Here is a 24,839-nt window from a genome sequence, read left to right on the forward strand (position 1 = left end):
GCTAGTCTAAATTGGGAAAACAGTATAGTAAATTTTCCGTGTAAAAAGCCACTTTCCACCGCCAGGTTCGCTAGTATCTGTAAAAGGTTAGAGTTACGAGTTTTGATTTTAACTTCCACTTCTGTTCTGTGCGTATATGCTAATGATGAGAGGTAAAGATAAAACAGGTATCGGTGGTTTTGACTGAGTTATCTCTGGGTGTTTACACTTGCTTTGTCACCACTTACAGTGATCCGGGTATTAAGACACATCGGTCGGAGTGGTTACTAACCTAGTGGTAGTTTAGTCAATTCCATTCTCTTGAAATCGAATGAATACAAACGAATGAGTCGATAAATGTGCGTGGAGATAAACAATCAGTTTTCTGTTCAGAACCTTTTTTTTCAGAAAACCTGTTCAGAACCTGCTTCACCAATTATTGCCGTCTAGTTATCGTAATTTAACAATTAGTGCGACCGTTGTATATGTCATTAAAATTTACATATTTTCTTTGCATTCTTGTTCACCTATTTTGATGTGAAACATTTCTACTGTAGGTCTATTGTTTACTCTAATACGCGTTTTATTGAGATAGAAAATAAGTCATTCTAGTAGGCGAAGGTCGTCGTTGTTCGGCCGCCTTCTGACATTCGCCCATGATTTCCGTTTCCAAGAGAATTTTTAATATCTAAATAGGTCGATGTAAAGGTCTAAGAATAAGCTATATTGCTGGAAAATCTGGAACTGATTGGTTAAAAAATAAAAAAAGTTATAGTTATATATGTGAAGACAAAAAGTGTTGTCATACTCGGGCCACGTTGTACAGGTTGGGCCACCGCTCTTTATCCAAAAAATACGTATTGAAATGAAGTAATTTGCGGTTTCGTCACCAACGAGAATGACATTTGCTGAGGATCGCTTATGTAGGAGTGAGAGGGGAGCAAAGAGCGGAGGAGGGGATCCGGGAGTTTGGAATTTGATGTTGTTGATATTACTCCTACTGCAAACAGCCTCAGCGAGGGCCTCAGCTAATGTCAAAAAATCTTTATATGTGTGCGTGGTGGAATACTTCATTCTATGTAGAGACATCAAAAGAATGAATTTCGTGAGCAACGGCCCATATAAGTATAAATATTATCTAAAAGTGCTCAGTCTAAAAGTGCGACAATGCGAATGCTGTGAGTGAGAAAGAGAAAGAGTGACAACTGCTATGTTGCTGTTTTGTATTGTCATATACATAGGCATTAGAGAAAATAATCTGGATTAATCCAGGTACAGCTGCAAAGCACAATATTTATCCCGATAATTGCATTTCATGAATCATTTCTTGAAGAAAAGTTAACTGCACTTGGAAAACTTTTTTAGTACTGATTTAATCAGTGAATTCAGTACGCGTGTTTTGAATACACGATTGAAACTCCCAATACAGTGGACCCCCGTTCGTTTGAACGATTCCTCATGCAAACTAACGGGGTTAGCTTTTAATTTGAACAACTGGTAACCCTAAATATACTGGAGCTTGTGTGAACTGGCTGCCCTGTTCTTCGTTATTGTTTTGGTGGTTTGATTCAGTGGGCAGTTGCAAGCAGCGAATATTTCATTCTCCGATCAGATCAGATATAATCGTTGGGAAAACGCATTGTGAAACAGATTAAACACGCTAGATCAGTACAAACAAATCGTTTTTATGTGCATTGTCTGCATAAGCAAATGATGTCATATTGAGAATGACATTTGAACCCTTTTTAATTTGCACATCGTGTAAACCAACGGGGTTCAAATTAAAAAGTGTTCAGATTAAAAACGGTCAAACGAACGGGGGTCCACGATATTGTGAAAATTTAGCTGTCACAGTGAGAAGTTTTACAATGCTTGTACATAGGTATCACGAGTTACTAAATCTGAAAAAATCGTGGTGGGTCGACCATAACAGTGGCCCGACGATAACGACATTACCCTACTGTAAAGGGTGTCCCACTTAAAATTGCACCACAGAAGAAACGCTGTAGAAAATTACCTAATTGACCGATCCTTTTTCAAACTTTCAGAAAACAAAGTATAACCCATTAGTAAGCTTTTGGCATATTTATTTCATTTAACTTCAACACCATAGCCGTATGCTCGCACCTTACGCTTAGCTCCACTCAAAAAGTTTTGTTTGTACAACCTGACTGCAGCTTCATCTGTACGAAAACCCACTTTTTCTTCAAGTCTTCCTCAGATTTGACTTCCTTGGGATGTTTCCGTAATGTCTGCTTGATAATAGCCTAGTATTTTTCGATGGGGCTTAGTTCCGGTGCGTTGGGGGCGTTCTCCTTGGATACGAAAGTGACCCCGTTGGCTTCGTACCACTCCAAAACATCTTTTGAACAGTGGCACGAAGCTAGATCCGGCCAGAAGATTATAGAGCCCTCGTGTTGCATCAACAGAGGAAGCAGACGCTTTTGTAGACACTCCTTGAGGTAGATCTGCCCGTTTACAGTCCCGGTAGTCACGAACGGCGCACTCCGTTTGCCACATGAGCAGATCACTTGCCAAATCATGTATTTCTTGGCAAACTTGGAAAGTTTCCGCATCTTTACTTCCTCCGGAACATCAAACTTGTGCTAGGCGGTGAAGTACAGTAGCCCCGGATGCTGCCGGAAGTCCGCCTTGAAGTAAGTCTCATCATTCGTGATGAGGGAGTTGAGGATTTTCCAGGTGCTTGCGCAAAATAAATTGGCGACGTTGCTTTTCTGGTGACGCCATTTTTTCCAGTTGTCCAAGAATTTACCTCGATAAAAATAGAGTGTAAACAATACACTCTAAACTACTTCTACTCAAGTTTTCAAGAGAAAATACAATGCAATGCAATTTGATGTGGGACACCCTCTATGTAGTGTTAAACCTATCCTGGCCTTTTGGGGGACTGTCTCATTGTTATGTTCCACAAATCAGAGTCAGCAGTCAGGTATTCTACCTGTTCGTCACCATTTCGATTTAGAATAATTTGAGTTTTTTGTTTCAATGATGTTCACAAAATCATAAAAGAGAAACAAAAAATAGTTACTGAAAATCTATACCTATAAAAATGAATTTCTGTCTGTCTGTCCATATGTTCCTTATAGACTTGGAAACTACTGAACCGATCGGTGTGAAAATTTGCATGTCGGGTTTTTAGGGACCGGGGAAGGTTCTTATGATAGGGATAGGCTTATGAAAGGTTCTTATGATTCTTATATGTATGGGAGCCCACCCCTTAAGAGGGGTTAGACCAGCATCGTTCCTCGAAACAAACTAAGCGGTTAAACAAATAAAAATATCGCCAATTAACAATCATTCTTCGAGTGTGATTACCGTTTTGGTGCGAATCCAAGAACCGGCATTGGTCATGTTCAGCCATTGTCTAAACATATTCTTTAATAAATGCAATGCCAGCCATTAAACATCAATATTTGGTTAATTATCAGTTTTCATCAAATGCGTTATTCTTAAATTTTTTAGTTCTTCATTATTACGTGTGTTGATAGTATAGACAAGAAAAAAAAGTATCAGCCAACACCATTTGTTGTATACAATTTCTTATGCTTTTCCCGCTTTCTACAGGAAACAACAGCATGGAAAACCTTCGCCGGCATTGCACGCGAGTCCGATTCAATCAACTCGTTGGTGCGGATTATACCCCAGACAACGATGGGCTTCGTGCGGGAAGTGGTCAACTCATTCCGGGTAAGTGGCGTGTCTGCAATACAATCAACTCCGTCTACTAAGTGAGTGTCTAATTGCGCTCCACTGTGCCACCCACTAGCGACAAAAAGAATCCCGAGCAATTGTGATGACCCGAGGCGGTGCCGTTCAGGGTCGTATTCAACGAGTGAAGGGAAGCAACAAGGGCGAATTCTACGCCTTCAAGGGAATCCGTTACGGGCAACCGCCGGTTGGGGATCTCCGCTTCAAGGCCCCACTTCCGGAACAACCTTGGAAAGGAATTCGAAGTGCCCTGCGGGAAGGCTCCGTGTGTCCCCACCGAAGTGTGATCCTCGATAACTATAAGGGTACGGAAGATTGCTTGTTTCTCAACATTTACACACCTGATTTACCGGCTGAAAATTAGTAAGTTGTTTTTATAAGACGTTTATTTGATTTTATCATATCTGAATTGCAGCGTCCCAAATTTTCCTGTGATGGTATGGATCCACGGAGGTGCCTTCTCCTTCGGATCAGGCAATGCATTCCTTTACGGTCCGGACTACCTCGTGCCAGAAGGTGTTGTCTTGGTATCGTTCAACTATCGACTGGGTGCGCTGGGATTTTTAGGTGTCGGTAAAGATGCTCCTGGTAATGCCGGCTTGAAAGATCAAATATTGGCCCTCAAATGGGTTCAGGAAAACATAGCTGCCTTCGGTGGTGATCCAAACAGTGTCACCATATTCGGCCAATCGGCCGGTGCCGTTTCGGTGCATATGCTTATAATGTCTCCCCTGGCCAAAGGGTTATTCCACAAAGCAATCGCTCAAAGCGGAACGGCATTAAACCCGTGGTCAATTGCGAAAGATCCCAAAACGCGCGGGTTTTCATTGGGACATCAGTTAAATTGTAATACCAACAGTACGGATGAATTATTGAGTTGTTTACGCAAAGCATCCGCACAGAAGATTGTCAATGCTGCCCCCAAAACTATTACGCAGGAAGACGTCAAAAGGAGTATCGGTTTGCCTTTTGTACCATCCGTCGAGAATTGGATCGGTGACGATGCATCCGATGAGGCACCGGTGATCGCCGATGAACCGATGAACATCATGCAAAAGGGCTCTTATAATCACGTGCCACTAATAGCGGGCTTTAACTCACACGAAGCTATGCTGTTCATAAGAAGTATGTTGTATGTTCAGTTTAATGTACAAAATAATGATTCCATTCGATTATTGCAGGGGTACGGAAGGATCCGAATTTGCTGAAAAACATAAACGAAGATTTTCAAAGATTGATTCCCGCAACTCTGCACGTGAGTCGAGACACCGACGATGGGGCTTTGGTTGCACAGGACATGCGCAATTTTTATCTCAACGGTGAAAATATCAGCGACTCGTCAATGCAGAACATGATGGACGTAAGTTACGAACCGCTCGTAACACTTTAGCGAACACAGTAATGATAACATTCACACATTCCAGCTGATGTCCGACGCTATGTTTCTGCACGGTATAATCGATTTTGCTCGGTTGCATGCCACAGGCGAAGGCCAAAATTCTACCTGGCTGTATAGATTCGCCTACGACGGTGCACTGGGCATCTACAAGCGGATACTGGGGATTGACTGGCCCGGTACCTGCCACGGCGACGAACTGGGCTATCTGTTCCGTTTCGGGGTGCTCAACATCCGTCTAGACAATTCGTCGACGGAGCTGCAAACGATGGCCAAAATGACCCGAATGTGGACCAATTTTGCAAAGCACAGGTAAGCTTTAGCTCACAGATTTATATAGTGCAAGATCTAAAAACTTTTGAAATTATTCAAGCGGACGGTATTGTGTGATTGGTGGGCAAAAACGTGCCGAACCACAAAGTAACGACTCTATAATTATTTGTAATTGATAGCATAATTCGATGGCTTCAACATTGGGTTGCTACTGGCTAAGATTTGAACAGTCACTGGCGCAATTTATAATGTTGTCGTTTATCTTTCACTTCGCTTTTTGTCTGGTAGAGTACATAACATCAAATGTGGCTGTCGTTAGTTTTTTTTGCAATGACAAGAGTTAAGCCAAGACATCCAATTGAATGTTTTTTTAGGTTCTGAGCCAAATGTTCAGCTGTCTATAATAATTGAATAAGCTTTAGGGGCTCATTTCAATGATGATGGGTTGGACGAAAAATTCAGCACGTCTCTGTAGCATAGAGCTAATGTTGGCTTGCCAAGGTGTGATGAAAACGAAAGCATATTTCTGAACAGTTTATAACATAAGTTTTATTGACTTGGACCTCCTTAGGCAATTTACTGGCTCGCACAAAAGTAACTTGTTTCGTATCGCATGCTGCAACTAAATTTGTATTGTTGTAAAAAAGTTGTTTACAATTTGTTTAAAATGTGTGCGAATTGTTACAATCATGAGCTGTAATTCAAATCTGAGATTCCTCCAATATGTAAGAATGCATCCAATACATCTGTGTTAACAGATATTTGTTCCGGTTGCGGAGTAGCTGAGCGTTTTGACTGATTATTACAGATACTATGTAATTAATGATTTATGATGATAATGAAAGCTGAGGGGTCAGAGATGTTGGATAGTTGAAGATAATCATAAAAAGTTGATAGATAATCATAGGCACTTGGCTAGCAGACAAAACTAACCCCGTTCACCACTCGTTTGCCATGTTATTTCATTTTCACATGATGAATCAACATTGATACCTAATCATAATTTATTCAACACTCTCACGCGGTCGTTCATTTTTTGCAAAGTTGTTGAGTCTAATCTTAATAACAAATTTCTCTCACGTGTTTGAGCATGAAGTCAATAGTGCTTTTTGATGATTATTACAGCACGTTTTAGTTAGCTTTTCGTTTGCCTGTCATAAAAGACGGTTTTGACGATCTGAAAATTCTTTTTTTTTTGCTTTTAAGTTCTTAAGTCTTTTTTTTTCTGTTGAGAAATTGAAAAAACTTGTTTTGATTGGGCTTCTACTGAGTCACAAAAAGGACACAAATAACAAAATTTTTGAAAGAATCAAAATTTTATTATTACTGATTTCAATTCTACAAATTTTTTCGCTTATTTTGATACTAATTTTGTAATGCTCCGACCATGGGAAGTGGATTAAAAACATTCAAAAATCGGCGCTTCTACAAAAACACGATTACGGAAGAAATGAGGAAATTGTTTAGGAAAACTAATTCTACAACCAAGAATACCATGAATTGATTCTAGTAGAATTAGATGAAACAACACACTCAGATAAAGTAGCAGCGCAAAGCGAATTTTTCACTTTCATTCTGTGGTTAGGTCAGTTCCTCATGCGTAGAGATAATTTCAGTCCGACAGGTATTGCCGAACGCGTACAACTTTCAGCACTGTATGACGACCAATCTGGTCCTGCTCGGCTGCGTGCGTACATCGCTGAGGCGCATGGCAAGCATTACATAATCTCCTCGTTACCTGAACGCCCCGGGGCCAGGGTAGGGTTCGTCGTCCGCTCATCAGGCAAAAGGGAACGCAGCACGTTAAAGTAGGTGGACCACTGGCAATCAGTGGGGCACCGAGTGGACAACCAACGTTGGCTCGATGACGAAAAAATAATAAAATAAATTAACTAGTACGCTGCGTCACGGTTCGAATTAAAGCGGGTGCTCTTTCGCAAAATGTCGCGAGTACTGCATTCTGCTGGTAAGCATGTGGTGGTAAGCATTTACGGCAGGAACAATAAACATAGCCACCGATGGAAAATTGTCAGTTGTTTTCCATCTAATTTGTAACGGGTGGTTTTACTTGAAAATAATACGAAATTATCGACTGTAAGTTTATATTTGCATAATTGCGCGGTGATGGTGAAATTAGAAACGAAACGAAAACGTGTACACCATAGGCCGTGGTATCTGCACTAATGAACTGGTTTTTATTTCCTAATGCTGATTAAACATCATAATGTTAACATAATCAACTAGAAAAAGTCAAAAAGAAGGTTCAGAAATTCTTTCGGATAAAATCCCACATATTCCCAACCCATCTATCGGTATACTCAATATTCAAATACATAATTTTCTCGAGTTACTTAAAAAATATAGAGTGATTAGAGCGACTTTGAATACACGTCATTTACCGTTTTGAACCATACCAGACGATTCTCTAAACGATTTCGCTTCAATTGCAGCAATCCCACTCCCCTCGGTTCTGAGGACACCCTGCTAGGGGTACGCTGGCCAAACGTAATCCCGCACACGATGACGGAGCTGCCGTATTTAGATATAACTTCCGAACTAGTGCCACAGAACAACCCGGAAGCAGAGAGGCTTCACTTCTGGGATGCAAAATATGCAAAGTACAATGGTGACATATTCTAAATGTTCCCCGAGAGCGAGCAGGTGCTTACATTTTTGTTTCGAATAGGAGTATAATCACTAGGAGGAAGATCACCAGCTTCCAGAAGCTCAGAGTATTTTATTTGTATTAGGTTTTTTATGTGCATGGTCTTTTACCAGACCTACCAGAAAATCAGACCGGTTAGAATAGCTAAGAGAGTAGATGCCATTTTAGTGATTGATCAGGCACCTTTTCCAGTGAGTGACTGCTTAGAAGAAAGCTTCTAGCAGTAGAAGTGATAGATTTTTAATATACGTTCGCATAGGGTTAGAAAGATCAAATCAATCGACTGACTGACTATATGACACTAGTTAATAAAGTTACCGACAAAACTTAAACGGTTATTTAGATACTATATCCGAACACTAGGGCAAACTTCCTACTTTGGCTCGAAAAGTGCTCTAATTCCGTTATGGTATTAGAAGGAAAATGAAATATTTTAGCAATTGTTCTTTGGAAAACAAATTTTCAAAATGATATTGGATATGTATCATCATATTTTTTCAAACAATCCTATTAAATCTTACCAAACAGGTGCAGCGAAATTGAAAATCTAACGGTTTCGGTTATCATCTTTATTTCTTCTGGTACTGCTGATACAACTTGAGCAGAAATATCGTTTCATCAATTCCGATTTCGGCGCTGTACAGGCTCTTTACTCGTATCTTCACCTTCTGCAGAATCTCCTTCTCCGGGGGGGTTAACGTTTCCTGAATTTCCGCAATATACTCCTCCGATTCGCCTCGATCCTTCATTGCTTCCACTATGCTGTCTAACCGTTGACTTTTTTCTATTAGCCGTTTATTAACAGACTTGTCATGCGTAGATCGGGTTATAGAATTATATAGCGATTTATAGCAAGTCTCCAGTAGCATCGATACAATCTGGGTCTGATTGACGTAGAATAAAAAGAACGATTTTGGAGCTCCAGCGTTTCCACCGCCTGGTTTGCGAAATGTTTGAATTTGAAGGAAATTTTCCTCAAGCAGTTTGTAGGTTAGTTGTTTTGCTTCTTTAGCTGGAACCATTGCCTCCTTTTGGATGTCTTCTTGCTCGATATATTTTTTAATCCTTATGACCCGAAAAATTCGAGCGGATTTTGAGCCGTACTTTTCCGTGATTATATTTTCTATGCAGCTCCATATTAGTTGCTCGTGAATTTTCTTCATATTCAACGTATACTGCCCCCCTCCCATGTCGCCAAATTTACTAATAAAATTAACTGATTCGATTGCCGCTATGTACTGCTCCAAAAACTTGATTAGTTCCAAATTGCTGGACTTTTTTTCGCATAATTGCTTCAATTCGACCAATGGAATCGGGTTGGAAACCATTTCCCATGGTTTGGTCCTTGAATACATCAGCTGTAGCAAGAATTTTAAGCATTCGGCGGCATTAGCATCGATCATCCGTTCTATAGCGTTAACCATGATCGCATCACGGAAGTCCAAATGAAATTTCTCTAAATTCACCACCCAATGGATGCCTTCATCGGGAGCTTTTGTGCTCTTGCCTTCCTGCAAGTCAAGTAGCTTTCGTAAATCTAGTTCGGGCATTTGAAACAACCTTGAATCTTCGTATTCTAACATAACCAGTTCACTGTTCGCCTCAATGGGTTTTGCGTCAGGAGCTCTCATGAAATAGTTCATCGAAACCATATCAGCAAATTTCTGTCGTAGAGTAGTGATAGTGTTTTTATTCTTAACATCCGAAATAGAGGTTGCCTTTAGAATGACATAAGAAGCCGTTTGATAGCCAGCCCGTAAAAGTTCCTCGGTGAGTATGGCTGATTCGTGACCGAATTTGGTTTGAATCAGATGTACGTAACGCGGATATCGTAGAACCATGAGTACCCGCTCGTGGTCCAGGATATATTCCGTCGTTGTTCCGGCTTTATTAGGTTGAAATCGAGCTAGGCTAAATTTCAACAGAACCGCAAGAGCACGACAAACCTAAAATAACGGAAAACACACATACTGAACACATTCTACACAGTACAAGAATGATCTTCGTAATCTTACCTCTGATTTAGATAGTTGTGTACTCTTGACGATCATCGGTAGTGTTTTAGCCACGGCAGCAAATAGATCATCGGCCACAATCCGTACAACCTCTCCGAAATGTTGCTGCACTATGCAGGAACACAATTTTCCTAGCTGAATGGACATATTCAAAGTAAAAACTGCTGTTTAACACAATAATCAACCACGTTGCCACGACCGGTCTAATGGGTCTAACAAAATGCCTTAAAAACAAACTTCAGCGGCAGCGAGACTCGAAGAAAGCCAAAGCCAAACAGACGTCAGAAAGCAGGGATGCCAGTATCCTTCCAAGCGGTGCTGTTTAACCTGTTTACCTGGTTTACCTAAGCAGGTATAGAGGGCAAAATGGCACAATCAGAGGTTCTGGACATTTTCTTATTGAAAATTTAAAAATGGATCTGTTTTCAATGTAAGTTTTTAAGTTTTTGCAGGCTTTGGTTGAAATTTAAATTAAGCACGTTTAATGTCAAGTTTAATGTGTAATAGGGAATACTGGTAATACTTATGAATTACAGATTATTCTGGCAACCCTGATCGTAAGGCAGGGTATAATCTTGGGGTATCATCATTGACATCATCACGATCAATCAGCTGTTTTGACCTGTGGCTGAGAACATTGCTACTGATTTCTAATCTTTCTAATGGTATAGCCAGCGTATAGCTGTGATACATAGCTCAGGGTGTGGAAAAGGGTTGATAATTTCAAGTGTTGATAATGTTGATAATACTCTAGAAATTTTGATTTACAGAACCTTGTTTCGTTTGTACCGGGCAGTATTTTTGCTTAGCATTTATTAACACAAAGGGAATGCGTAATTAACGTCCGAACAATCCAGTGCAACATGTATCAACCATTGGATAACGACAGGAAGACCCTGTTCGCCAAATATATGAAAATATTTTTTGTCGTTTCCGCTTATTGGTAAGTTGGCATAAACAAATAAATAGATGTAGATTCACAAGCGAGCTCATTCTATGCATTTTACAGGATAATTTCCATATTGACAGTCTTCGTGAACAAGGCTCTGTTGAGCGGGTTGGATTTAAATGCACCACTATTCGTAACATGGTTCCAGGTTTTAGTGTCTTCCACTATCTGCTTCGTTATGGGTGTACTGAGCAGGAAGTTTCCTAACGTCATAAACGTCCCTGCCGGTAACCCTTTGGATGGGAACACATTCCGCAAGGTGGTTCCGTTATCGCTTCTCTTTACAGCGATGATTGCCACTAATAACCTCTGCTTGAAGTACGTTGGAGTAGCATTCTACTATATTGGCCGCTCACTGACTACGGTATTTAACGTAGTGCTCACTTACACTCTGCTAGGGGAAAAGACCAGCGGTAAAGCTGTGCTTTGCTGTATCCTCATTGTATCCGGCTTCTGGATCGGGGTAGATCAGGAAAGGTTAACCGAATCGTTTTCACTAGTTGGCACAATTTTTGGAGTGTTAGGTTCGCTTAGTTTGTCTCTTTACTCGATCTTCACAAAGCGAACATTGCAGTACGTAAACCAAGAAGTGTGGCTTCTGAGTTATTACAACAACGTTTATTCAGCCATCATATTCATTCCACTAATGCTGATTAACGGGGAACTCCCGGTCGTCATGAGCTACGAACACTTGAGCAAACTATGGTTCTGGGGTGCAATGATGGTTGGTGGTGTGTGCGGATTCGCCATCGGCTTCGTTACGGCTCTGCAAATTAAGGTAACTTCTCCGCTAACACATAACATATCTGGAACGGCGAAAGCATGTGCTCAGACTGTGATGGCCACTTCCTGGTATAATGAATCAAAATCACTCCTCTGGTGGACATCGAACGCGATCGTACTTATTGGAAGCGGACTTTACACACGTGTAAAACAGGTTGAAATGAACCGGCGACATCGAACACAAATGAGCAGTCAAAAGGTAGGAGTTTAGAAGGTAGGCCAAACCAAATAAGTTTTATAAACGAATAATGGTAATTTTTTATATATATTTTAGCATGCAGGTTTAACTTAATTGTTTAAACACAGACTACACTACACTTTTACATTATTGTAGATAGCAGTTAAAATAAAGCGTCTAATTAAAATGTTTTAACGAAGCACGATCTCAGATAAGAGTTTTAGACTTTGACTGTAAAATAAACTCGTTGTGTCCTTTGTTTTGCTGCCATAACTCGATAGCCTTATTAACGATCAAATCAGCTGTCTCCTGTTCGTCGCGTATCTAACAATGAAACAAGATATAGTTGATTGTTTGATTTTCAACATCTCCCACGCTTGACTTACGCTATCTATACATTCCAGCAATGAGTTTAGATCCACGGAGCGTAGCACACGCCTTCGCAGGGTGCGCAAAATCTCAATGAACACAAAAATCACAATTTTGATCGAACCTCCGCAGATTTTATCCCATATCCGTATCAAGGCCAGTTCCGACAACACGCCAGCAAAAAATGAACCGTACCATTTGGCTAACGGAAGCACCGATAAAATATCACATGACTTCAGATGCAGAAACATTCCATTATCCTCCTTATCGAGTATGGTACTAGTTAAATCGGAAAGTTTTCCCATCTCTTCCTGAATCTCGTGACTATATTCGTGGAAACCTTTCGCCATCCAGTAAATTTCGATGTCGTTATCGAAAATCTGTAGTAGTACTTCAGTGATTTTGGAAAATGGATTTTCTTTCTGAAAAAGTAAACATATTTAACAAAAATAAACCGAACCGAAGGTCTAACAAAGGTATCTTACATTGAGGTCATATCCGAGACATAGTTGTTTAGTTTCCAGGAGCCACATAGCGTACAACACCCGGTGTTTAGGGGTTTTTTCATCTACGACTCGTAGCACCTGCAGCGCTCTCTGCAGATCGTTATACACTGCCTCACGCTGGGTCATCACGTACTGCCGGGAATCGGTGTACGCTGGAGTTACTCCTTTCAGCGCGCAGATATTGGTCAGATTAATTTTTAGGATAAACCAATGCATAAAATAATCTTACCTAACAGGAAATTCCATAGTACATTACGATGAATGTTTGGAACAGTGAAACGGATGCAGAACTGTTTCAATTTCAACACATTCAGCGGCTTATCCTTTAGCAGAATTTCGAGTGATTTACGTTCTTCTACACTCCTACAACCTACCTTTTCATAGTAGGTGGAACGAAAGTTTCGTTCGTCCGCCATAGCCGGAGTTGTGCGCATTTTCGTGTTTTCTATGTTCCCGTTAATTTACTTATGTTTTACGCTACTCTTTGTAAAATGGTATAATGCGTAGCATATTCGTGCTCAGAAAAATTTAAAAACTTTAAAACCGTATAAACAAACTCGCTTCTTGCTCCATGTTCGGCTGATCTAAAAAAACACCTTCGATCAGGGGTTCAGGGGTACCAGATTTCTTTTATTTGTCGACTAACATTTGAAAAGGGCGAATAAGCCAACTGTCAAACAGAACGAGTGAGAGTTCATTTTCCTACACTCAAAATATATTTCACGTCGAAGTTACCTGAAAAGTTATGTGAATATTTTCCACCCAGCTTTTCCTGTACTATTTACGTAATTTTCAGGTAGTTCGCACGCATCTTAATGAGTTAACGTGAAAATCAGATAGATGTTATTATTTTTTCCAATAACAATCACCTGAAAATCACGTAAATCCCTGTAGAGAAATTTACGTGATTTTTCACGTGTAAAGGACGTGTGAATTATTTTGAGCGTATGCTGTTCCTGCAAAAAATAACTCTCACTCGTTCTGTTTGACAGTTGGCTTATCCGCGCCTTTCAAATGTTGGTCGACTTATTCACTATCATTCGCTTAGAGAGCCTTAAAGCAGAGCTGCCACAAATACAGATATTTGTGCATGCATAAATTTGGGACCCATCAATTATTTCAGTTGTTGTGATTTCTGGCTCTACTAATGTTCTTGAATTTTAAAGTACTTCATAAACAATTTATGTTATTTAAAAGATTAAATCGAGAAAATAAAATAATCCGGAGAAAACGGTAGGGTTCCAAATTTATGCATGCACAAATATCTGTATTTATGGCAGCTCTGCCTTAAAGAGTCGCCATCTGAAACAAATAATCTAGCAACAATGCAGCTGCGTCTGTCAGTGTTGCCGCACACACAGATTATACTGTGATCAACAAACATTTGGAATAAATAATTTTTATAAAATCTGAATATGTAATTCTTTTAAATGATAATTTTACCATAGTTAATGGTCGTACCTAGAGTGACTATATACAGAGTGGTGACAAGTCATCCCAAATGTATGCAATGCGGTTTTTCCAAGGGTTTTCTTTCTCTTTCCTGCATACGCGTTGGATAGGTCGTCTGCTCGATTGGAATGACACTGACAGATAATTATCATTCCAATTTTGACATTGTCGCCACTCTGTATATAGTCACTCTAGTCGTACCGTAAATAGTTATGCTGCTGTTGTGTGTTATTGCTAATTCTTTTGAGAACCAGCGATTGCAATTAAAGATTTCGAGTTTCTTGATGCTACATAGAATAACATACTCAAGGAACCTTTCTCTGAAGCTTTTATGTTCGATTGGACTTACTTTTGACAACTAATCCTGCTCGATTGGAATTTTCGGCTTAAGATGGCGACTCTCTAAGGCTCTCTATCATTCACAATCACCACAACTTGCACCACAATCACTCACGCAGAGATGCCAGTAAATAAAAAATATACCAAACAATAGAGCTTTCTGACAGCTCAAGCATCCACACTAGCGAACACGAAATACACGTGTATATACATGATGTTTACCTAATTTTGGGGAACAGCTGATGCTGGAGGAACAAACCGAAAAATAACGATTACTAGTTGTGTTTCTACGTTTGCCACACTCCAGAGCACATATTTCAGTCAAATTTTCCATCCTGTTCCAAATTCAAGCACATATTTTGAAAATTTGCTGCTATTTAAGCCAACGGAAGACGAAATTCATTCTGTACCTTGGTGACAAAGGAATGCATCTCTTTTGTTTACTGTTGTTGTTTGCCTCATTTTCAAGCACCAATACACACATAACTGGAAAGCTCTATAAGGTTTTGCACGGGCGAGCATAACCTCGCTTCTTTGACGTCTATCACGTCTATCATGGTTTGTTTACACGGACTTGGAACGTGGGTCAACATTTTGAAAGTGAATATTGCTTAAGGCCTTAACGGCAAATCAGGAAAGCACAAAAAATGCCATTCCGAGTAGCTTGGAGGGCGACACTGCTGGACAGTTTTTAAAACGTTTAACTTCAATTTATGCATATCGTGTTCGCCTAACAAATAGTAAACAAACCACGAGTGGATGTCAAATGGATGAATTGCGTTCATTCATGACGTCACCTTTTAAAAATATTCGATTTGTTTCTATTTGTTTTATAGAGATATAGAGAGAGAGATTTATAGAGAAAGATAAAGATATAGAGAGAGATATACAGGTATACCCAAGGGGTCGGACACTCAGCACATAGTGCCCCGGCACTGCAGAGATATCAAACGGCACACCTCTAAAGCCCTATAAAAATAACATTTATAGGGCTTTACACATTTCCGGTGCAATTTTACATATGAAATGGGAGCACTGCCAGTTGTCAAAATCATCTCGCACGGTTGCCAGATCTATCAGATTTGAACGAATTTAACAAATCTTGCAGTTCGGCACTTTCGGTACAGCATCGGCACAGTTCGGTTCGTTTCAAGTCGCCTAACATAAAAACGGCTGTGCCGAGTGACCAACCCCTTGGGTATACCTCGATATAAGCCAGCCTCGTTATAAAAAAACCTCGATATAAGACAATTCGATATAAGACAATTTTGTCCATGAAGATGTTCATTATTTCAAAATAACCCCAAAAATAGTAAAAAACTAATAGTTTAAACAATAATAAATAGTTCAAAAACCGTAAACACGTAATACAGAGCAAAACTTGCGACCGCTTATGCAATTTTTTTTTTGAAAAAACCATGTTTCGATATAAGACAATTTCGATATAAGACAACTTTTAGAAATTATAAATTGTCTTATATCGAGGTATCCCTGTAGAGAGAAATAGAGACAGAGATAGAGATAGATAGAGAGAGAGATGGATACAGAGATAGAGATTAGGGTTGCCAAGTCTGAAAATTACAAAAACCGGCCGGTCGTTCCTGCCATCAAAAAATGGTGGGGGGAGGGGGAGGGGGTGTTGGCCCGTCGTTTTGGCATTTTGATATTTATAGCATATTCTGCATATGCATATTATAAGATTTCTGGAATGTGAAATATGCGTTAATGACCTATTATTTGGGCAATCACCGGTAGCATGTAACCGGCACGGAGAGAAAGTGGGAGTCGGTTAACCGTTTTCCGTGTAAATGAGATGATGAGCAGTCAGTTGTAGAGATAACGAATGGCAGCCGGGATCCATGCAGCATCGCACCTCCTAGTTTAGCTACTTAATCTTAGGGCACCGCCAGAGTGCAAGCGACAAGCGACGCGACGCGACATTTCTTGCTGAAGTTATTCGCGCAGCCCTTTTTCGCCCGAAGCAGGACTGTGCATTTAGCAATATGAGAGCGAAGTCGTGTCGCGTTTACTCTTTACGGGGCCTTAGGGAAAGAGCATTACCGGGTATAACCACGTGGAGCTGCTACTGTGTTACCTCACTCATAACGAATATACGTTATATACGGGGGAGAGTCGCGTAACTCACTAACTTTATGTTTTTTCGTTTAATTGATCATAAATTCGAATAGAGCATACAAATATTAGCTATATAACATAAGAAATTACATGTTTACTCCAAAAATAAAAGCATGAGAGATTTTAGAATTTCGGAAATAGGGGTGCGTTATGAGCCAGGTAACACAGTAGATAGGAACTTGGGATGGGTAGAGCTATGTTGGACGCATCTTCATTGCCTTTCCCCTTTCATACCCTAAATATTCGATTTGTTTCTCTGGTTTCTTTATTTCATTGATCACATTAATTAAACTCATTCGAAAATTATTTTAGTTATTCCAAGAGTTATTCGCATAATCGCGAAGCAAATCACATAGATTTTCGTATAAGTATACACGGCGAAGTGTGTTGAGTAGGAAATGAACAAAATGTTGGCGGGGCATTCAGGACGAGCGCCGAGCCCAACATTTTCTTTTGCCAGCTTGGTTTGTGGCGCATTGGAACCCCCTTGATACAACTTACACTTGGAAGTAATCTCTGATTACTAAGCACAAGTGCACTCAACTGGAAGCCCCTTGTCAATCAATAAACAAAAATCAAAATGCAAATCGCAAGAAAACAAAACAGATCAAACTTGTCACTTGCCAGTCGCAGGGGTAGATTTCCTTGATTGTCTCAAAAATTTTGTCGAAATTTATTATTTTTGTGCTGGAAATAGAAAGGTTTTCTCTTCTCAGTGTAATCAGGTAGATTAACCACAGCATGGCCAGTTGGGCGAATCGACCCCCTATCAAGGATGCCGCTAACAATAATCCATCTTCAGCAAGAAAGAAATGGAATCTTGAAGGTAAGTTCAGTATGCGGCATCAACCGAACATGTTACTGCGTGAAGCATGATCTCATACATCGTTCATTTAAAACGAAAACATCTGTGAATTCTTTTGCAGATAAAAAATCGTTGCGCAATCTAAAATACCACTTTGCCGAGGATGGCTGCTCGGACGTTCAGTACACATTGGCCAAGCAGTTGCTGGAGGAGAATGCGGAAGCAGATCCGGTTCATAACCATGCCCAAGCTGTGCACTGGTTACTGCGAGCTGCTCAGCAAGGTCATGAACAAGCGATTGTCATGTTGAGCGAATGCTACCGAACCGGACGAGGGATAAACGAGATGAATGAGGAAGATGTGCGATCCTGCCTAGCGATGAGCCCTGGCGAACGATCGGCTCGAAGGGCAGCACAAGAGTTGTTTGCTTCTCTTAGCAATGGCGAGGAATACGTGACGGCGGCACAGTTGGAAAAGCGAATGCGTGAGATTTACAAACTGGATAAAAAACGAAAAAGGACCCGACCGGATGGGGCCGAAGCTGGCGAGATTAGAATGGAAGCCAGCCCTGACCGAGGCGGAAGTCGAATGAATCGAAGAACTAGCCAGTTTCAACAGATGAATCATATTTCGGAGGCGAGTTTACTGTCGGCCGCTGTCAATTACTCGAATGGAAGATTGCCCTTTCTGGGGAATGCTTTAATTCTGTCCGTTCCTAATCCACAAAGCCTGGATCATGTACCGTGCTTTCATAGGCCATTCTTTCATCCGATTATGTTTTTTTCGCTGCTATATCATCGTCTTTTAACAATGCTTGCCACGTTTCCTGGCTCTGGATTCTCCGGAATACAGCTCGTTTTGGTTATGGTGGCCTACTCATTGTTTGCCAGCGATAACCTATTTACTCTTGTACCCGTTGGAGCATACTATATCAGCTTAATCGTCATGGTGCTGTGCAGTTTTAAAATGTTAAAATCTAAACACGAGTTCATTGATTTCCGGATGTGGTCGGGATTATTTCTGCGCTATGGCGATGAACACCTGAACACCGACGATTCTGAAAATCAGTACCTGCGGAATAATCTTAAACCGTATTTGTATTTTTTCATTGCGTTTTTTACTAACGTTATGCTACATCCTAACATCAACGATCAGTGGCTGCCGTTTTCAGAAATTACGGTAGTCTCCTTTGTTCTGACCTTTGTCACGATGCTGGCGTTTATGTATACTGCTTCGGAACGAAGCTTTCCGGACCCAATGATTTTGTTTTCGTTCGGATTGAACGTGCTGGCCAAATATCCCTACGAGATGGACTCGGTCGTGACTACCGGCTGGCGGTTCTTGGACCTAAAAGTGCCCGCTTTCTCGACATTTGTAATTGGCAATGGAATTGAATTCTGCCTGAACTGCCGAGCACTGTTATATTTAATAATTCCGATTTTTCTAACATTCATTGCTCGACGACACGATTGGCGGGGTGTGTACCAGTATCTGATACCACACTGCGTAACCCTGGCTTGGCTACAAATCTGCATCATCAGTTCTCAATCAGCAACCATGTTCGGACTGGTAAGTTGTGAATTTAAATGTTAAAATAAGTATTAAGTAATTTTCGTTTGATTTTTTTAGGTCCGTGGTGCTCTGGGACTATCTGGATTATTGTTGTTTTTACCTCTGTTCGGTATTGTGACTTTACTGATACCTGTGTTTGCTACTATCGAATGGCTGTCGCTCACTGATTCTACTGTTCGCTTGTGGTCATCAGTTAGTGCCGCTATCATTGCCATTTTGATCTCATTTTATATGGCCACATCTCGGAGAACTGAAAAGTACATCACATTCCTTCAAATTACAGTCTGCGTTATAGCGACCGTCTTTCTAACTCTGCCTCACATGATGTCCAACTTTGAAACGCTGCACAGGACGGAAACCGCCGATTTGTACGAATCTAGCACCGTTGCGTCACAGACTAAGAGCCAACAGCCCCCCAGCAGCCTCAGCTGGGAGTCATATTACAAATTTTGTCATCAGCCGGCTTGGGATCGATTGGGCAACAAAATTCGAACTCAATTGCGATGTGCCCATCTAGACGGGACAGCCGTTCGATGGGAGGGTAGCGTTCAAGATCTGGAAATTGTCACACGGCGGAATCTGAGGGCGGATTTAATACATAGCTATCTGCCACGGCTGCTGGCGGATCGTATCGCTTGTTTTTATGGAGAACGGGTTGAACCTTTGTGTGATCCATCGGAGGAACAGCAACACTGCGAAGAGATGAACAGCTTTATGCGGCAGCGCACGCGATGCCATTTAGACAAGTGGAACATGTAACTATTGTTAGGTTCTCCTAATTGATGATACTAACTTCTACTATTTTCTGTCATTTGTAGTTATGAATACGAAATCAAGGTACGCATGCCATCACTAGGATTGTTAACGAAACCGGCCGAAGTGACGCTACGGGCTGTGCATGCATTTGGTAACTTTACTCGAAGTCTCAACAACAGCGATCGTATATGGTTCATTGGGATTTTGCGAAACTTTTTGAATCCTGCCAGCGCGGTACATTCCCATCAAACGGCGGGAGGCGATTTCGAGGACCTTCACATCGAATTAAATGCTGCCGGAGGCAAATCGGAGCGCAGCAATATGCGATTGGGAAGGAAAAATCCCCTGATAGAGGTGCTGTCGATTGGTTGCATCCACTGCCAAAACCCAGAGCTGACCTCAATCCATGTGTCGGATGGTTTGAAAGTTAACGCCAGGGTGCGAGATCTGTTGCGCGGTATCAAGTATCTGCTGAACGTCATCTTCAATCCGCTCGTTATTTTCAAGTAATATGTAAAAGGTTGTGTGTAGTAGTCTCGCTTTATAAGCGCCCAACCACCGTACTGATGGAAACTCATTTTCATTTTTTATGTTTGTTTGCGTTTTTCGATTCCCAGCCGTTATTCGCCAGTATGGTCGCATTTAATGAACGGGAAGTAATCTTAACTGTGTGCTAGACGTAAATAGCAAGTTAACAAATAGCAGCGTACAGGTTGAGATTTTGATGCTGATGATTATTGTAATTTATTAGTGTTTTATTTTTTGAAAATGATAGGCGTAATAATGATAGCTGTATAATAAAATAGTTCATATTGATAAAATTTTTTGTAATCTTTATTCTAAAAAACTCACGTTCAATGCATCCTCGAGTTCAAACTCGAGATGCATTATCTCAGCGTACGATAAGATGATATAAAAGCAAAGCCTTGGACTTAAACGTCTTTTCTAAGACTTGACCCTTTTTTATCGACAGATTTCACAGCCGGCTATTAGAGAAAGGGAGAGCTACGGGGCTAGTGCAACAATTCTATTTACTCTTTCTAGCAGCCACATCTTACGCTATGGTCTGAGATACTGGAACATTGGCCGTGGGACGACTTAGTGGCCTGAGGCCAGCGCCTTGGCTCGTGGCGCAGAAAGAGGCCCTCAATGATCCGCTTTAGCATCTCTGGCGATCGCTCAGCGGGCGCCATCACACCCTTGGTCTTTGCCATTACGACCCTGTAGGCATCTCCCCACGGGTTCGCATTGGCACTAGAACATAACCTTTCAAAGCAGGCTTATTTACTAGCTTTTATCGCACCCTTATGCGCTGCGCGTGCAGCAACAAGTGCTACTCGACATTCAGCCCTCCCTTCGTCCGAACGAAAAAAAAGTCTTGGGCATAACCGTCTTTAGACATTACCCTTCTTTATCGACAGACTTCGTCGCCGGCTGTTAGAGTACAGGACAGTTACGGGGCTAGTGCAGCAATCCTACTGACTATCTAGCAGCACCGCATAGCTGAGATTCGAACATACGACGGCTGGCTTGTTAGACCAGCATCGTACCTTGAAACTGACTGGGCGTCCAAACGAGCTCTTTGCATAATTCTCCTCGCACGACACCATGGACCTCCCGTTACGTGCTTTGCATCCCGTTTACCGATACAGATTAAGCACTTGAGAAGCTCCGTGCAGTGGCTCCAATCTGGCCCCTTGCAGTTTCAGGCCTTATGCCCGTGCTCGAAGCACCGGTAGCAAGCCTCCGACTGCTTGAGCACGCTCAGTGGGTATACCGACCTCCCCACTTTTAGCCTAGAAGCTGTCAGGACTTTGTTTCCGTCCGCTAGCGGAAGTCGTATGGTGGCCTGACCCGGCCGGACTTGTGCAGGCGAACTGCCTCGGCTGCCACCACAACTCCACCTTATTCTTTGAGAACCTGTACGACCTCGACCACTTCGGTGATCTCATCCAGGTTCTTAAGCTGGAGAGTCACCGATGGTGTGAGAGCACGTACCTGCACTCCCTTCCCGAGCACTCCTTCCGCTATCGACTTGTATGCAAAACTCTTCTTGGTGGAGCCCTTCTTTAACTCATGGATCATTCCGCGTGAGCGGCGGATACTCTGCAAAACCGCGTCCAGAGTAGGGGCTCTCCTCTCATGGTCTTCAGAACCTCCGAGTATTTCGACCTGTCGGTTTTCAGGATAAGAGCGTCGCCCTTCTTCGCTCGCTTCCCTGTCAGTTTGGGTAGGCCTTTCTTTTTGGTGCAGCTTAGTGTTGTTTTCTTCTTTGCCTTGACCTCGATTCACGGGTAACCCGGGTGTTTCCTGCTGGTTGATCGGTTGGCTCCGCCAGCCCGCTAGCCTAAGGGCTTTTACCGATTAGGCGTTTCTTTGGTCCACCAGGGGTGCCATCCCCCGGGGACTGTCTTAGGCGCTTGGTAGATAACTTACGCTGACTTCGACGCCTTCACGATCCCCTTCTTCACCTCTCCTGCACGCACCACGAGGTCGTTGTGCGTTTTGATCGCTGCACACAAGGTTCTTCGAAGCATGAGCAAGCTCTACTTCAGGTCTTTGGAGAAATTACTGCGACCTGACGTGAACTCGATGGTTATATCGAGCTGCTGTGACGCTGCCACCACCTTAGGTAGTTCGTCCCTATTCTTTTCCATCGTCCTGATTAGCGCTGGGCCATCTATCGCTGTGTCTGCTGTGGCAGGTATACCGCTGCCCTTGCCATCTACACTAGCGCTTCTAGTTGCATCCTTCTCCGCCCTTGGTGGAGAACGCTGGGTGCCTCCTCCCGCGAACGGGTTTTCCACTGTATCTGCACTTGCTGTAAATTTGTTTAGAAGACTCATTTTGATTCTAAAGGGTCCCCCTTCAAGCCGTTATCCAAACCCATTTGAAGTAGTCGCCTTAATGATCCCATGGCGATCTATGGCACAGAGAGAACCATGCGCGGGTTGGGGCAGCGTCTTGTGGGCAACTGCACCTCAGAGCCAGATCGGCGTAAATCAGGAAAATGCATCTGAACCTACTCCCGCCCGGTGGTCGCCGACCGATGGATTTGGAACGTACTTGAAGACCTACCAGGTTTCACGGGACGGAGACACATGCACCGTTCGCAACATCGCCGTTTCCAGTCGCTACCACGCGACTTTACTAGGAGAGCTCGTCGCAAATGCCAGCCCTAAGTGATGTTGTATATCGTGTCCGAGTCATGTCCAATAACATAGCGGCCAGTTTACCGAATTTAAGAACTTACTGGTATCGGCCCCAACGTACGTACCGTTGAGCTTTTCTAGTATTCGTCCTCCAGCTCTACGATGACGAACTTGCGGCTCTTCAATACTTCAGAAAGCTGTCGAGTACTCCCTTGGAAGTAGAGCGATCGGCTGTTCCACGTTCCGAGTTTCCAATATGACTATGTATTTTCCACTGATGACCACTTTCCCCTACTCAATAGCGAAATGCGGAATACAGAAAAATGAGCTACCTACGTCAACTTATCGAACACCCTAGTTCTTAGTTGGTTTCGAGGTACGACACTGGTCTAACAAACCAGTCGCCGTATGCACGAAACTTGGCTAGGTGGCTTCCCTGCTGAACATCCAAAGTAACGTGGGCGACGACGGTTTAGTGCACAGGGAGGAAGCGACGGTTTCGAACGAGGAACTCATGGAGATTGCTAAATCCTTAAAGGTGAGCAAGGCACCGGGACCAGATGGAATCCCGAATTTGGCCATTAAAGTGGCTATTTTCGAGGCTTTCGAGTTATTCGGGGCTGTAATGAGTAGATGCTTGAAAGATGACCATTTCTCGGACAGATGGAAGCGACAGAACCAGATCCTATGGCCGAAGCCGGGCAAACCTCCAGGTGTCCCCTCGTTATATAGGCCGATCTGTCTGCTCGAAACTGCTGGCAAGATGCTGGAGAGAGTTATCCTTATCAGACTCGTACACCGATACCGATTCGGCTTCCAAAACGGTAAATCTACGGTGCATGCCATCTTGTCTGTCACTAACACTGTCACTAGCAATCCAGCGCAAGAGAACGGGTATCCGCTATTGCGCAGTTGTCAGGCTCGACCGACGTGAGAAATGCGTTTAATAGCGCTAGTTGGGACTCCATACCCAACTCACTTCGGAACGTCCAAGTGTCGGCTTCATTCTACAGGAATCTGGAAAATTATTTCCAGAATAGTGTGCTATGCTAAAACACGGAGGAGGGTCAGAAGTACGTTCCAATCACCGCAGGTGTTCCGCAAGTTTCCATACTGGGTCCGGTGTTGTGAAACGTCATATATGACGAGGTGTTGAAGCTAGTTTCCGGTAGGCGTTGTGATTGTCGGTTTTGCGGACGACATTACCTTGGAAGTCTATGGTGAATCTAACAGAAAAGTTGAGTTGACTGCCGCCCACTCTGTTATCATTGTTGAAGAGTGGATGCGCTCCTGGAAACTGGAGTTAGCGCATCATAAACGGAAGTTATCGTGGTGAACAACCGCAAGTCGGTGCAGCAAGCAAAGATCAGCGTCGGGGGCTGTACTATTTCGCCAACGCGGTCCTTAAAACTCCTGGGAGTCACGGCTTCCACAGCTGGCAGCAAGCGACGGTTATTAGCCAACGCGGTCCAGTCCATTCTTAGATATGGCGAGCCGGTGTGGTCATCGGCGTTAGGAACCAAAAGCTACCTAGGTAAGCTGGAAAGTATCTATCGTCTCATGTGCTTGAGGGTGGCGAGTGCGTATCGCACAGTTTTGCATGACGCAATCTGCGTCTTAGCAGCGGGTATGATGCCTATTGGGATCATCATCAACGAGGACGTAGAGTGCTTCAACCAACGTGGAACTAGAGGCATACGGAGTACCACAAGATCGGTCTCGATGACCACATGGCAGCGGGCATGGTCTGATTCCACAAAAGGCCGGTGAACACATCGACTTATC

At 42.4% G+C, this 24,839-nt stretch overlaps 5 protein-coding genes across 5 annotated transcripts in view; 3 read left to right on the forward strand and 2 right to left on the reverse strand.

Moving 5' to 3' along the window:
- Positions 1 to 8,017, forward strand: part of LOC128732699 (juvenile hormone esterase) — a 32,346-nt gene extending 24,329 nt beyond the window's left edge. Inside the window, exons 2-7 of the mRNA XM_053825999.1 lie at positions 3,565 to 3,687; positions 3,767 to 4,071; positions 4,124 to 4,833; positions 4,890 to 5,068; positions 5,133 to 5,416; positions 7,828 to 8,017. Coding sequence (XP_053681974.1) covers positions 3,565 to 3,687; positions 3,767 to 4,071; positions 4,124 to 4,833; positions 4,890 to 5,068; positions 5,133 to 5,416; positions 7,828 to 8,017 — 1,791 coding nt within the window. The remainder of the gene's footprint in view (positions 1 to 3,564; positions 3,688 to 3,766; positions 4,072 to 4,123; positions 4,834 to 4,889; positions 5,069 to 5,132; positions 5,417 to 7,827) is intronic.
- A 594-nt stretch (positions 8,018 to 8,611) lies between these two features.
- On the reverse strand, positions 8,612 to 10,259 carry LOC128745175 (DNA-directed RNA polymerase III subunit RPC3). Its single transcript, XM_053842188.1, has 2 exons — positions 10,058 to 10,259; positions 8,612 to 9,988 (listed from the first exon to the last, which is right to left on the reverse strand). Exons 1-2 carry the CDS (start codon positions 10,202 to 10,204, stop codon positions 8,612 to 8,614), a joined length of 1,524 nt encoding a protein of 507 aa, XP_053698163.1. The 5' UTR covers positions 10,205 to 10,259.
- A 461-nt stretch (positions 10,260 to 10,720) lies between these two features.
- On the forward strand, positions 10,721 to 12,200 carry LOC128737252 (GDP-fucose transporter 1). Its single transcript, XM_053831860.1, has 4 exons — positions 10,721 to 10,770; positions 10,828 to 11,000; positions 11,067 to 12,003; positions 12,064 to 12,200. The coding sequence occupies exons 2-3, from the start codon at positions 10,921 to 10,923 to the stop codon at positions 11,998 to 12,000; spliced, it is 1,014 nt and encodes a 337-aa protein (XP_053687835.1). The 5' UTR covers positions 10,721 to 10,770; positions 10,828 to 10,920; the 3' UTR covers positions 12,001 to 12,003; positions 12,064 to 12,200.
- Positions 12,046 to 13,414, reverse strand: LOC128737263 (TBC1 domain family member 7). Its single transcript, XM_053831870.1, has 4 exons — positions 13,072 to 13,414; positions 12,822 to 13,006; positions 12,354 to 12,758; positions 12,046 to 12,291 (listed from the first exon to the last, which is right to left on the reverse strand). Exons 1-4 carry the CDS (start codon positions 13,274 to 13,276, stop codon positions 12,175 to 12,177), a joined length of 912 nt encoding a protein of 303 aa, XP_053687845.1. The 5' UTR covers positions 13,277 to 13,414; the 3' UTR covers positions 12,046 to 12,174.
- Positions 13,415 to 17,409: 3,995 nt separating this feature from the next.
- LOC128740983 (wolframin) lies at positions 17,410 to 20,673 on the forward strand. The gene is made up of 4 exons (XM_053836562.1): positions 17,410 to 17,595; positions 17,696 to 19,143; positions 19,204 to 19,901; positions 19,965 to 20,673. Exons 1-4 carry the CDS (start codon positions 17,511 to 17,513, stop codon positions 20,410 to 20,412), a joined length of 2,679 nt encoding a protein of 892 aa, XP_053692537.1. The 5' UTR covers positions 17,410 to 17,510; the 3' UTR covers positions 20,413 to 20,673.
- Positions 20,674 to 24,839: the final 4,166 nt, after the last annotated feature.

This window comes from Sabethes cyaneus, chromosome 1 (genome assembly GCF_943734655.1).
Source record: "Sabethes cyaneus chromosome 1, idSabCyanKW18_F2, whole genome shotgun sequence".
Taxonomy (NCBI): domain Eukaryota; kingdom Metazoa; phylum Arthropoda; class Insecta; order Diptera; family Culicidae; genus Sabethes; species Sabethes cyaneus.

What these genes read in the sequence shown, in the direction of transcription:
- LOC128740983 (XM_053836562.1), top strand. Translation starts at nt 17,511, where the DNA reads ATGGCCAGTTGGGCGAATCGACCCCCTATCAAGGATGCCGCTAACAAT. An exon ending in AAAGAAATGGAATCTTGAAG is followed by an intron (nt 17,596 to 17,695) that starts GTAAGTTCAGTA and finishes ATTCTTTTGCAG; the next exon opens with ATAAAAAATCGTTGCGCAAT. An exon ending in CAGCAACCATGTTCGGACTG is followed by an intron (nt 19,144 to 19,203) that starts GTAAGTTGTGAA and finishes TGATTTTTTTAG; the next exon opens with GTCCGTGGTGCTCTGGGACT.
- LOC128745175 (XM_053842188.1), bottom strand. Translation starts at nt 10,204, where the DNA reads ATGTCCATTCAGCTAGGAAAATTGTGTTCCTGCATAGTGCAGCAACAT. An exon ending in CACAACTATCTAAATCAGAG is followed by an intron (nt 9,989 to 10,057) that starts GTAAGATTACGA and finishes CCGTTATTTTAG; the next exon opens with GTTTGTCGTGCTCTTGCGGT.
- LOC128737252 (XM_053831860.1), top strand. Translation starts at nt 10,921, where the DNA reads ATGTATCAACCATTGGATAACGACAGGAAGACCCTGTTCGCCAAATAT. An exon ending in TTTGTCGTTTCCGCTTATTG is followed by an intron (nt 11,001 to 11,066) that starts GTAAGTTGGCAT and finishes TGCATTTTACAG; the next exon opens with GATAATTTCCATATTGACAG.
- LOC128737263 (XM_053831870.1), bottom strand. Translation starts at nt 13,276, where the DNA reads ATGCGCACAACTCCGGCTATGGCGGACGAACGAAACTTTCGTTCCACC. An exon ending in ACTATGGAATTTCCTGTTAG is followed by an intron (nt 13,007 to 13,071) that starts GTAAGATTATTT and finishes GCGCGCTGAAAG; the next exon opens with GAGTAACTCCAGCGTACACC. An exon ending in TGCTGGAATGTATAGATAGC is followed by an intron (nt 12,292 to 12,353) that starts GTAAGTCAAGCG and finishes TTTCATTGTTAG; the next exon opens with ATACGCGACGAACAGGAGAC.